Genomic DNA, 13,356 nt, shown 5'->3' with positions numbered 1-13,356 from the left:
ATTAATAATGGACCTCACAGAACATTCCCAGCAGAGATGCCCCGGCATACCAAACTGCATGTTCCTCAGGCTTGGAATGTGTCATTCTTCTGCAAGCTACTTTCTGCTATGTGCAGCTCTATTTTGGGACTAGGTTGCTTCTTTATATAGAAACCAGTACTCCTGTCAAATCAAGTGAGTACGTGAGTCATTTGTGCATTTCCTAAAAACGATCGCATCCAATTTTTCTCATCTGCTGTCCATTTTCTTTTTCAATCAGAAGGGAGGTGCATTAACAATGCGGATGTCTTGGTGAAAATCCTAAACTCTCACAGAATACCGTTCGAATGAAAATGCTTTTAGGCAGTGACTGAATTTCATGCTTGTTAAAGAAATGATCACATCACCATTTCCACGTTCACAAACCAAGTAACTCACATATCTCTGCTACCTTGGGGCCCCATTTCTATAGTTCACACTATGACCCATGATATTTTCGATACTCCTGAATACCCTGAGCCAGGGAGGCTGATGAGAGCTTAGAAAGGATTTGATGGTTCCTGTGATTTTTGAGAGCCGGACAAAGCAACGAGAATCAGTGGCTTTGGCCCCAAACAAGGTTTCATTCCACCATCCAGGTGATTCAGGCAATGGAGGGAAGTGAAGCTTGTTCTCTCATAACATAGGTGGATAGGTATGAAGTTTTGATTTCCTTTTAGCTTCGAACATTATGCTAAGGAGTGGAGGCTGTGAGGAGAGGCTTTGTCTTCTCTGCAAAGACAAATAAGGAGGCCTGAAGTGTCCTTAGGTGAACTTTCTAGCACCCCAAGGGAAAGTCGGAGGGCAAATATTAGATGTGTCCAATCTACGGAGGAATTTGGAACCAAAGATTCTGCTAAACAATTGGCTCAGTTGTCTGAATCTTTCTGAACCATTTCTGTTTGTGCGTATCACCTGATGCCAGTAGCCCGTCAAGTGTCCCAAGAGCAATCATTTCTGGGGGACCGATACTTATGCCTCTCGGCTCCTTAGTCTTCTGTACAAATGATGGGTTGGAGAGAGAAGCGGCAGGATCCTTGTATGCTTGAAGGGTTCCTTCCACTGGAGAAAAGAAGAAGAAATGATCTCAGAGAAAGTCAGCACTGTCTAGCTCCAATATTTTAAGACCTTTCATTTAATGACGAGAACTCCTAACCATGGCTTTATCAGTAATGCAGTCCCGTCAGTTCCTAATGCTCAACGTTTTAAAAGGCTTTGGGAAAACGAGCCCTGTGAGTTTTCCTACTCTCCGTGAAAACACAGTGAAAATTCACTAGCTGTTCCAGGTAATGTTTAAAACTTGAATATATTCTGAGTTCTTGCCACCAGATTACTTATCAAATAGGTCTTCTGTGTTGCCAGAAAAACGACTTCGGCTATTAAGACTTAAATCATTGAGAGGGGAAGAAAATCTCAGATTTTGCCCTGAATGAAAAGGAGAATTATTTCCACTTTTTCTTTTACCTTCAGTTTATATATTACATTGAAATAGAGAAAGAGGGTGGAGGAAACCTTCCAGAATAAGAAAGATAAAACCTGATAGAGTAGCAAGGGAATATAACTGTAGAACACTAGTCCTTCTTTCTCCCTGAGCGTGGAAAGGGAGGGGGGAGTGTGGGCCATTTGCTACCATAGAAACCTACCAAGGTATGTGGAGGGGAGGGAAGGCCCATTCGAGGAACTTAAAGATCTTACTTTTTTCAAAGTTAAAGTGTTCTGGTCAGTTGGTGATCTTTCTAATGGCAAGAGGTGTGTGTGTGTGTGTGTGTTTGTGTGTGTGTGTGTTGTGTTCTTTTTATTTGAGTTCCAATCTGCCTTCCCTCCTTTGCCTTTTGAACTTAGTGATTCTACTTTTCATCCCAGCCTCTACTAAAAAGAAGGTTGACAATTTAAAAAAATCATCACATCCCCACTGTGTACCAGGCATAGCTCTCTGTAGCGGAATCCACAGAACTGCAAGACATCCGACACATGGTGCACAGAGCCATTGGGTGAAAACCTTCCATTACGCTTACTTCTATCTCTTTCTATTTCCACGCTTACAGAGCTCTTAGAAAATGAGCAGCTCAAAATGAATTCTCTCCCCTCTTTCATCCAGATGCTGCTTCTGAGCCATGGTTCTTTTTCATTTTTAAAATTGAATGATAAAAACTCTATCACAAGTCATCCTTAGTGAAGATGCAGGCGACACATCTCCGGTGTTTCCTGTTCCTTTACACATCCATGCATAGGCAAGCACCTTTCCTTTTCCCTTATCGGTCCTTTAGTCCTTTCCAAACTACTATGGAAGGCAAAGGAGCAATGGATCAGGTGTTTGGAAAGCTGGTGAGGATGCCAATGTCTGCCTTTCAGGAAGGGGGCTCTAGGAGAAAAGATAACAGCTCAGTATAAATGTGCTGCTGTGGATGGTGAGTACTTCCCATCACTGGAAGAATTCTAGATTAGGTTGGACAATCTCTTAGCAGGGATATTGCAGGAGAAAGTTGGACTAGATGTCCTTTCATATATATATATATATATTTTTAATAGATTATTTTTCGAGCAGTTTTAGATTCACAGCAACATTGAGCAGAAGGTACAGACTTCCCATATGTAGCCCGTGCCCCGTCCCCCAGACACAGAGCCTCCCCCAGTTATCAACATCCCTCACCAGAGTGGTACATTTGTTTCAACTGATGAACTTACATTGACACGTCACCATCACCCAAAGCCCATAGTTTACATTAGGGTTCGTTCTTGGTGTTGTACAACTGGGTTTGGACAATTGTATAAAGACATGTAACCACCACTGTAGTATCATACAGAGTAGTTTCACTGCCCTAAAAAGCCTCTGTGTTTCACCTGTTCATCCCTCCATCCCTGGTCCCCATGGCAACCACTGATCTTTTTGCTCTCTTCTTAGTTTTGCCTTTTGGAGGATGTCATAAAGTTGGGATCATACAGTATGTAGCCTTTTCAGATTGGCTTCTTTTACTCAGTCATATGCATGTAAGCTTCCTCCATGGCTTTTTGTGGCTTGATAGCTCGTTTCTGTCTAGTGCTGAATATTCCATTGTCTGGATGTACTAATATCCTTTCAGTTGTGTGCGTATTTCTATAGATTGCAGGGTATGGCTGAGCTCAGATTTCTGAATGAGGGATGTTGCTGATGCTTGTGCAGAGACCACAATTGCACACAAACAGGGTGTGTGAAGCCGTGTTCAGTGCAGGTGACAGAGATCCAACTCAAACTAGCCTAATCTCGAAAGCAACTGTGTTGACCCCTGTAACTGGGAATTTCAAGGAGTGAGTCTGGGTTTTGAGGTATGGCTGAATGCAGAGCTAGAAAAGATGCCATCAGGGTCCTGCCTCTCTGCCTGTCAACTTTGCTTTCTTGTGGGTTGGCTTCATTCTGAGGCAGACTTCCCCACATGGTGGCAGGATGGTTACCTGGAGCTCCAGGCTCACTTTCTACCAGCTGATTAACATCAGTGCAAATGAAGCACCCCTTCCCCCAGCAAAACCCTCAGGCAGGGGCTTCCCTGGTGGCGCAGTGGTTGAGAGTCCGCCTGCCGATGCAGGGGACACGGGTTCGTGCCCCGGTCCGGGAAGATCCCACATGCCGCGGAGCGGCTGGGCCCCTGAGCCATGGCCGCTGAGCCTGCGCGCTCTGCAACGGGAGAGGCCACAACAGTGAGAGGCCCGCGTAGCGCAAAAAACAAACAAACAAAACTCTCAGGGAGATATTTCACTGGCCCAGCCCTGAACGAATCCCTGAGGCTTATTGGTATCTACTCCTGCAATTAGGGATTGGTATCACCCCATTGCCATCATCAGAGCAACATGAGAATGGGGCAGGGGAGTTTTCCAAAGGAAAATTGAGGTGCTCTCACTAAAGAATGGAAAACGATCTGAGCAAGTGACATCAGTAAATAATCCCTGTGCCAGGCTGTAGGAAAACAGTTCAAAAAAGCGGAGAGGGGTGTCAATACAGAGTACATAAAAGCAACGAAAACAGTGGCCTTGAACAGTGGTCTCAAAGCCATCAGTTGAAAAAGAATCTCATTATACTCTTTTATAATTGAAAATTAAATGTAAGGTAGGACCCAAACTCTCCTTTGTTGGGCCCCTATGTTCTTTGGGATGCTGAGAAAAGTGTGGAGGAAATGGTGGGTTCACACCCACCTTCCTTTCCACTTCTAGTGTGTTAGGTTAACCAGAGGTGGGTGCCGAGAGAGAGAGAACAGTTTAACCACTATAGCATGGCATCACAGGAGACCATCTCATTGTGAACATCCCGGATATTTTCTGTGTTACTCATCCTTTTCAGATTTGGCTCTGTTTTTTTATAGGATATATGACCCTGAAGGAGTTTTAAAGCAAGACTTTGTTTCCTCATTTATAAAATGGAAGGGTGGTTAATTACAGATGGCCACAAATTCTTTGACATTACTCCCCTCTAAAGGTGGGATCTATGCCCCTTGCCCTTTCATCTGGGTGGGCTCTGGGACTGACCATCAGAATATAGCTGAAGTGATGCTGTGCCAGTTTCCATGCACTGGCCTTAAGAGATTGACAGCTCCCGCTTCCTTTCTTAGAATACTCCTTCTAAGGGAAGCCACCTGCCATGCTGGGAGGGGGCCTGAGCTAACCAAAGTGGGAGGCAGGCAGGGAGAGATACTGGCCAGTCCCAGCTGTTCCAGCCATTCCAACTGAAATGCAGACATGTCACCGAAGAAGGCATCTTGGACATCTAAAGCAGCAACAGAAAACTGCAACAGGACGTAATGACGACACCTACCTCTTAGGAAGAGGTAAAAGGTAAAAGAAGATTTTTGTTTGCTGAATCCCTAGCCCACAGCCTGAAATAAAACAAGCCTTCAATGTATATCAGTTCTCCTGCCCCTTCCCCTTCCTTTTTATTAATTCTATGAATTTCTTAGAAGGGGTAGCTCTCGTGTCGTCCACTGAGGCAGAGTGGCATGGAGGTGGGCTATTTGCTAGACGTTTGGAATTTGAAGAGATTTTCTCCATCTTTCTCTTCTTTCTTTCTTTTCTGTGTTCTTTAAAGCACAGCCAGATCTCTTAGACCTAAAATAAGAATACCAAATTCAGCCTTCGTGTTTCAGACGGAAGAATCACAGGCTTGGTACAGGCTCACGGTACTGAAAATCAAGCCCCAGAAGCTAAAATGATTCAAAGCAAAATTCCCCTTGACAACTTTCGTCATGTCTCTGTGTGTGGTGTGTGTGTGTAAAAAGCAGTTAAACAAAAACTTTAGACGACATAATTATTTTACCACATAAGCATGACAGAATTACAGGCTTTTTTTCCTTGGGGGGGTGCGTTGAAAAGTACATGGTTACCTGTAATTATAGTCTTGCTAAGTTTGATTTTATGGCAAAAAACATAGTGCATTTTTGCAATTTTTATGAAGAGCAAAATTCAAGTTTGATTTAAACCATGCAGAAAAACATAGTGCATTTTGGATATACTCTTTTCCCTTCTGACTCAAATGGCTGAATTTCTTTCATTCCTGTGACCTCCCCAGAAGTCAACCTTTTCTCGTGTTTATTAAGGTTGTGCACCTTGCTAATTATGTTGCCCATCCTAGAAGACTTGCTGCTGAGCCATTTGAGATTACTCTCCTATTTCGTCTTTGAATTCCTGCAAACATCTAAACCGTGATAGGCCCGAGGGTTCATCTCAACGTCTGAACTGGGTCTGCATCATAAATTCTGTCAAATACCTGGTCAATTAAGTCAAGGTTGCAAGGAGGAGTCAAACTAGATGCCTGGCATGTGTAGATAAGGGAATTGGTTTACTTTACTTTTACGTTTCAACCTTTAACGTGGGTGTGGACCCAGTGCCACAGTGTTTGCTGTCATTTGTCTTTAGGATAAAAGCCTCTGGAACATTTGGGGGCCCACCAGGTTAGGAGGGTGGGAAGGAGAGGGGGCGAGATGGAGGGAATGGGGAGGTGGTCAGCCTGAGTGTTTGGTGACATTTTACAGCAGTTCCAGCAACATAATGTTGCTTGGATGGGGAATTCAGCCTACCACTGAAGATGCCTTTCTGTGGTGAGAATGTAAGGGGTGGAGCTTGGGATTTTATGAGCGCAAATTGGCATCAAGTCACTTAAGTAAACTTGCCATTCCTCATAACCAGAGACTAAGTGCAGACCCTTTCTGATATCTGCCTCCCAATCTAGTCAGTATCCAGAGACAGCTGGGATAACTGTTGCTTTCCTTTTCACAGCTCTTGGTGGAGGTGTGAGTGCGTGTGAGGCGCTAGAAAGCTTGTTCTATAATTACTTCTAGATTTGCCTCTGGGTAGGCTGTACATGCACTCGACCGTATGTGTGTTCACGTGAGCTTGTCGGAGGGTGAGTGATCCGCCACCCTGCCAACAAGAGCTAGAGCAAACTGGGTGACTTTATTTTTCCCCAAAGTTAAAGTCACATTTCAGGGGAGCGGGTACGGGGGTCTTTGTTACTGATTGCCACTGTAGCCAAATCTATGATCCAGGATGCCACTCCGGATGCACCCAAGTCAGTACAATCACGACCCAAATTAAGGAGACAGGCACGAAGCCGGGCAGCCAGACGGGCGACCCCGAGCGCTCACACCCTCGAGGCCCCGGCCTCCCGGGCGCAGGTTCCCTGAGGGTGGGCGGAGCTGGCCGATCAGTTGGCTGCGGGGAGTGGGTGGGTGGGTGGGCAGGCGGGCGGGCTGGGCATCCGGGCGGGTGCAGATGCCTGGGAATGCTAATGGGGGTCCAAGGCCGCGCTCTTCGGGGACGGCAGGCAGACAGGCCAAGAGGCATCCCCCACAGCCGCCCCCAGACCGAGCCCCGCTTCCCGGGACCGAGGCGCCCCCAACCCCGCAGCCACAGCACGTGCCCCATCCCGGCGCAGCGGAACCCCGGCCCGTGCCCGGCGCCGCCCTCCTGGGCGGCCGCCATTGGCTGCGCCGTCGGCTCCGGCCCACCCGTTGCCTCCTGTTGCCGGCTGCCCCATTTTCTCCGAGCCTCACGGGGCCCCGCACTGGCTCTGGGCGACCCCAGGGGCGTGGCGCGCGCAGAGCGGCGCCGGGGGCGGGGCCTCGCGCAGGGCGCCCAGGGATTGGCCGCGGGAAACAAGGGGTGGGGCCGGCCCCGGAGAAAACAGCGCGCGCGCAGCCCTGCTGCAGTCCCAGCCTGGAACCCGAGACAGCCGGAGTCTCCCGCCGCGCCCGCTCCGGGGCTTTTTTTCTTTTTCTTTCTTTCTTTTTTTTTTTAATACCGCGGAGCCCCCTGCCCGGTCCACCAGCCCGCTCCTGCGTAGCGCGAGCCTCTTCCTGTCTCGCAGGTCCCGTCCCGCGCGCTGAAGCCCCTGCCGAAGCGGCGATGCGCCTCATTCAGAACATGTGCACTATCGCCGAATACCCCGCCCCGGGCAGCGTAGCCGCCGCCGATTGCTGCCTGGGGGCGGCGGGCCGCCGCCTGGTCAAGATCGCTGTGGTGGGCGCCAGTGGCGTGGGCAAGACAGGTGAGTCTTAGCGCTCCGGCGAGAACCCGCTTACCTCTGGGGCTGGAGTTGGGCGGCCCCCACTGAGGGTTGCGGTTAAACGAGGCGTGGGGGAGAGGTGGGAGCTGCAGCCGGATCGCCCACCCTCTCCTACTGATCCGCTGCCCCTCGGGAGGGACCTCAGCCATCTTCGTTTCCACTCTCCTCCTTCATCAGATGAGGGAAACAAACTGCTGAGGGCCAGACGACCCTCTACACCACCGACACAACGGGGATTCGAATTCTGGGGTTCTTGAGCCTCTGGCAGTCCCTGGCACAGAAAGGGGAGTTAGTGAACGTAACCTCTCCTGGAGTTCTTTAAGGTTAGGAAAGACATTTGTCTGCGGGAAGGCTTAGGTGTGGCTCAGCCGGGCTCCGAGGATGGTGGTGGACCAAATGACCCATCCAGCTGGACAGAGCCATAATTCACGACGCCTTCCAGCCCCCTCCCCGTCGCTGCAGGGTAGGAATTTCACGTGGTGGTCGGCTGGCTTTCTCTGAGAGTTGCTTTTTAGGTTGGGGGAGGGGTGGAGACCAACCTAACTTCTTGTGCCAAGGTTAACTCTCTTTCCCTTCTCTTTTCTGACCTGCAGCTCTGGTGGTCCGGTTCCTCACCAAACGATTCATCGGTGACTATGAAAGAAATGCAGGTGAGGAAATGTATTTGAGGAAAATGCTGTCAGCTTGCACCAGTACTGCTGTTCCCTTTTTTTTTTTTCAGTGTCTACCAGGCAGGTTCCTTCAGAGTGACAGTCTGAGCACTGGGATCCTGCCACTTGCAACTTCCCTTGTCCCCGTCCCGTGCTCCCCCGCTTCCCATAACTGCCATCTGGCCTCATTCCATTCCAAGCCCATTCATCATTTTATCAAGTGCCTGAAAGTATTCCCGTTGGTATGTTTTAACTATAGGGACCCCAGTTGGAAGCACCCTTTGTACTCAAGAGCCTCTCCCTTCAAAACACTCCTGCAAAAGTCATAAAAAAAAAAAAAAAAAAGATGGCCAGCTCCTCCCCCTACCCCTCGCCCTCTCTGCTGGCTGCCTTTCAGAGGTGACCTTTTAAAGCAAAGGCCAAAGGAGAGCAGTTGTAAACCTAAAGTTCTCTTTTCTTAACAAAGAAAAATAACTAAATGGTAAAATTTTAGGAGGAGAGTTCCTGAATAAATGATAGAACACTTTTTCAATCCCTGTGATTAAGAATGTCCACTGGGGAGGCTTAAGGACTTTCTACCTATGCTCTGTTAGCAAATTGTTTAATTCCTTAGACCATATGAAGTACCTACAGGGGATTATTTGGAACGCACTATATAAACCATCCCAAGATAAGGCATGGCAGCCTTGTGCTTTGATGTCGAGTCAGCTATGTTATGTTACACTTGTATTCCAACTGATTATGTTGGTTGTGAATTTACTAACAATATTTGCCCACCAAACCATTATATCTAATAGCTAGAATATAAATTTATGCCAAAGAGCGATAAGTACTAAAATAAAACAAATTCCACACATGCTGAACAAGAAAAATTTTTTTCACGGAAATTCTCTAAACATGGAACCTTCGTTTAAAATTCGACAGCTAAGGTTCCAAAAATGTACAAGCTTTGTCCTAGTTTTAATAAACCTGCTAAAACGGGGTTAAAATTGCAGTTGTTTAAAAAAAAATCTGAACTAAGCCCATTAAACAGAATAAACTACAGCATATTTTTGTGCATTGGTTCAGGTTATAATTTCTAAGTTAAAAAAATATCCCACAATGTTTTAAAAGTTGTACAAGAAGGAAGGACATAATCTTTTTGTTTTTTGAAATTTTGCCTTTATAGGTAATCTCTATACCAGACAAGTCCAAATAGAAGGTGAAACCCTGGCTATTCAGGTTCAAGACACTCCAGGTATTCAGGTGAGTATCTGAGATATGTGACTAGATCAAAGGGGAGTCTGCTTGGCCGTGGAATTGTTCGATTGTTTCCAAAGTACCTCTTGCTGAAGGAGGAGAGAGACTTGGGGAGTCACTAGGCTTTTATATGTTGTTTGACACTTCAGTTGTATCTGGCTGTTGGTCAGTCTTAGCCTGGCTTAATTTGGGAGACTTGGCTAAGGGGCAGAAATCTTCTCGTAGGAGGATTCTACCCAGCAGGAAAGACCAAACCAAACACACTTGGATTTGGCAAAATGCCCTTGCTATGGTTAAAAAGGTCAGTTTTTACATTTGTGTTTTTGGCATTAGAAATCAAACATCTAGGTATAGTCTCCAAACACTTGGAATCATTTTTATATGGTGGAAAGTTACGCTGTAGACAAAGAGCCATGCGCGCGTGTGTATTTTTTTTTTTTCCCTCTTGAACTGGGCAGTTATCCAGGTTTAAATGCTTCCAGCTCCTATCTTTACTTCCCCAGACTTACTGTCTAGCCAGTTAATTTCCCATTTTATGCAACTACAAAGTCTCTCTGCATGGAGTTCTCTGCAGGTCAATTTTCCACTCGAGTGTGGTGAGCTGCTCTGTTATTTATTCCAGCTCCATGCAGCTGGATCAACATATTGTCGAGAAAGCTGAAGCGTGGGGGGGATAGAACTTGTTTACGGCCTGCAATCTGGTGTTCCCGCTAAGGGCTTTTTGAATTCTCTCTCCAGCTGAGCCAGGGCTCTCTCCGGCCCTCACCCTTCACCTTGCCGTCATCCCTCTCTTTCAGGTCCACGAGAACGGCCTGAGCTGCACTGAGCAGCTGAATAGATGCATCCGCTGGGCAGACGCTGTGGTGATCGTCTTCTCCATCACCGACTACAAGAGCTACGAACTCACCGGCCCGCTCCACCAGCACGTGCAGCAGCTGCACCCGGGCACTCGGCTGCCTGTGGTCGTCGTGGCCAACAAGGCCGACCTGCTGCACATCAGGCAGGTGGACCCTCAGCTTGGACTGCAGCTGGCCAGCATGCTGGGCTGCTCCTTCTACGAGGTGTCCGTCAGCGAGAACGACAACGACGTCTACAGCGCTTTCCACGTGCTGTGCAAGGAAGTGAGTCACAAACAGCAGCCCAGTGGCACGCCAGAGAAGCGACGGACCTCCCTCATCCCCAGGCCCAAGTCCCCCAACATGCAGGACCTGAAGAGGAGGTTCAAGCAAGCGCTCTCTGCCAAAGTCAGGACTGTCACCTCTGTCTGACGCCGAGCTGCTCGAGGGGGTTTGGTCTTCCCGGGAAGAGGCCCGAGGTTCTGCAGGAATGTTGGATGCTGGCCGTTATTCATGGTTCCAGGAAGGGCTGGAGCAGAGGGGCCAGGAGGGCCCATGGAACTGCTGCAGACGAGGAAGCGTTGTCCTGAGCAGGGGGAAGGAACTGATGCAGCTTGAACGAGCCCACTGCCACCCTCCGAATACGTGAAACATCCTCCATGTCTTTTCCTCCGGAGTGGGGACGGGGCACGATCGCTGGGGATTTTGTTAACTACCTTGTAAATGACAGTCAGTTGTAATTTCAGCCAATATATTGATGTGATTTACGTTGGGAATGAAAGAATGGATTAAGCATTCACAGGCTTTCCTCCTTTTTTTTTTCTTCTTTCTTTCTTTTCCTTTTTTTTTTTTTTTTCCCTCCTCCCAAGAGGAAGAATTGCTTTTCTTACGCGAGTATATGTGTCTCTGGAATACGCTTCCTTATAGAATGCCCTTCTAACCTGAAGGATACCCAGATTTCTTTTTCTTTTAATGAACAAGGAGAAAATACTACCCCACCCCACTAAAAAGGGTGGAGTTTATGGGCCGAATGTTATATATACAGACGTGTGTAAGCTTATGGGCCTGCATCCTCCTGCCATGGGGTGAGTATGCTGAGTTGGGTACGTGTTGAGTGGTTGAGAACACAAACTCTTCAGCCCCAGACTTTGAGTAATTGTGAGACTGTATAATTTTTTTTTTTTAATCGTTGCATCAGGTACAGAAAAACAAAGTGTGTCCATTTATTTTGGTCTGATTTGTGTAAACACAGCAATGACGCTGGGTTGTTTCTAGACCTGGCCGAGTTGTGGCTTAACTACGGAAACACTATCTTAAAGCGAGTGAACAGATGCAGGGGTGACCGTCAAATCTCCTACACAGATGCACTTTAAAAAGCCACTCATGCTTTTGGCTTAAACTGTAATTAATTTATTTTATGTACAATAAAGCTCATTTTAAAAGAGGAGACGCCTGACTTGGTCTTAATTGAAACGTTCACCTTCTGTCCTTCAGACAAAGTATTACTCGGCACCTTGTACTTCTTGGGCACGTCGAGTCGGGCATGATACCTTCCTGGGGTGAGCACTTAAGTCTCACAACAAGCCACTGAAGCGCATGCTCTTCTTATCCCCATTTTACAGATGAGGAAACAGGCTTGAAAACAAGTTAAATAACTTGTCAAAGGCCCCGGCCTGCGAGAGTTGTAAATTGTAATTTGCTGCTTTCTAGTCAAGAGTATAGCACATCTCCTATTCATTTCCTTCCTGATCCTCCAGGTAAACCTAAGACAAATGTCTGGCCCTATATTTTATGTTGATCAGAGATTGCTTGGCTAAGCCGTGAAGATCACGCTTCTACACAAGACCACTGTTTCTCCACATGTGCTCTATTCGGCGAACCTTCCTTGGGTATGCTGCTTTCAGAAAGTGCACTTTGTTCTCATTCTGCAGAAGCTCATAGCAGTTGATCCGGGGCTGTTCAGGAACCCCTCCCACGTAGCACCTGCCCCAGGTGATGTGCTAAAACTGCCAGGCCTCTCATCGGCTTCCATCCGAGCCTGGGAGACCTTTCATACAAGCTAAGTGAGTCACCACCTTTACGGGCAAATAGTCACACCTTATATTTGTCTGTGTAGTGCTTTCACGCACCTGATCTCATTTAACCCTCAGGATAAACAAGTGGGGAGGGCGGGGGAGGTAATACGACCATTTTACAGATGAGAAAAACGCTCTGAGTTTCGAGTGATGTCCTCGAGTTCACACAAAGGGCATGAATCAATGTCTTCTGACTATATTCAGTTTTCTTAGTCCTTTATAATATTTCATATATGGGCCACTGCCACATATAGGGGGCCTTGGGACCAGGAGAAGCAGCCATAATGAATAGTTGAGGGCCTACTACGGAATGGTACCAGATTTTCAAATCTGTTTTCCCACAGGGTAAGTGTCCTGCCTGCTCTTGACGGCGCTTCTGGTGATGTCCCGAACCTTCCTTACGTGGAGAGCAATTTTCTACACTTCAAGCCTAACCGAACCGCTGAGAAGGTGTTGGGGTGAGGGGGGGTGAGGGAGGGAACAGCGCTCACATGAGATTCTAGAAACGTCTCATTTCAAAGGCAGTGAGACAAGGATCTCTGACTAGATTCTGTTCACGTTTGTTTTCATTCATTCTGTGTGGCTATATTAGTAATGTCCGGTGAGTGAGAGGTTCATCTTTAGATACTTACCAATGCTCTTCTACCCATGTTCTGGAATTAAAGAAGATGAATTGTCCCGGGGGCTTTATCTTGCAAAGGTGCTGAGCGGCGCCAGACGTCCTCTGTCTATGAGAGGTGCCCTGCTTCCTCCTCTCCTTTCCACCTGCTCCAAGAGCCTGCAGACCTCACAGCAGGCCTCTCCTCCTTTGTGAGCTGCCCTTCCTGACCTCCTGGCACTTCCCCGTTGCCCCTCACATCCCCACAGCACTGGACTCGGTCTCTTATGTTTCATTTTAGAAATTCACGTTGAAAGGGTCTCAGGGCTCCAGTCTACCCTGGGGATAAAGTGGTTTGTTGGAGGCCATTCTGGGAGAGAGAGATTGACTCCCGGCTGGAAACCACCCAAGTCCC

At 47.5% G+C, this 13,356-nt stretch overlaps 2 protein-coding genes across 3 annotated transcripts in view; one reads left to right on the top strand and one right to left on the bottom strand.

The window, feature by feature from the left end:
- Window positions 1-928: 928 nt before the first annotated feature.
- The window catches only part of SCFD2 (sec1 family domain containing 2), a 411,631-nt gene continuing 399,203 nt past the window's right edge, over window positions 929-13,356 (bottom strand). Inside the window, exons 9-10 of one of the 2 annotated variants that reach the window (XM_027102958.1) lie at window positions 7,560-7,814; window positions 929-1,080 (exon numbers count right to left, since the gene is read on the bottom strand). In XM_027102958.1, the coding sequence (XP_026958759.1) occupies window positions 991-1,080; window positions 7,560-7,814 (345 nt within the window). In that variant the 3' untranslated portion in view covers window positions 929-990. Of the gene's footprint in view, window positions 1,081-4,961; window positions 5,089-7,559; window positions 7,815-13,356 lie in introns of those variants that run through there. The other variant, XM_027102959.1, reaches the window with a different exon arrangement.
- RASL11B (RAS like family 11 member B) lies at window positions 6,821-11,713 on the top strand. The gene is made up of 4 exons (XM_027102963.1): window positions 6,821-7,525; window positions 8,137-8,193; window positions 9,362-9,438; window positions 10,230-11,713. The coding sequence occupies exons 1-4, from the start codon at window positions 7,384-7,386 to the stop codon at window positions 10,698-10,700; spliced, it is 747 nt and encodes a 248-aa protein (XP_026958764.1). The 5' UTR covers window positions 6,821-7,383; the 3' UTR covers window positions 10,701-11,713.

Source organism: Aethalodelphis obliquidens, unplaced genomic scaffold (assembly GCF_003676395.1).
Source record: "Aethalodelphis obliquidens isolate GAN/ISIS:26980383/991018 unplaced genomic scaffold, ASM367639v1 scaffold6, whole genome shotgun sequence".
Taxonomy (NCBI): domain Eukaryota; kingdom Metazoa; phylum Chordata; class Mammalia; order Artiodactyla; family Delphinidae; genus Aethalodelphis; species Aethalodelphis obliquidens.
This window is presented reverse-complemented; position numbering and strand designations above follow the sequence as displayed.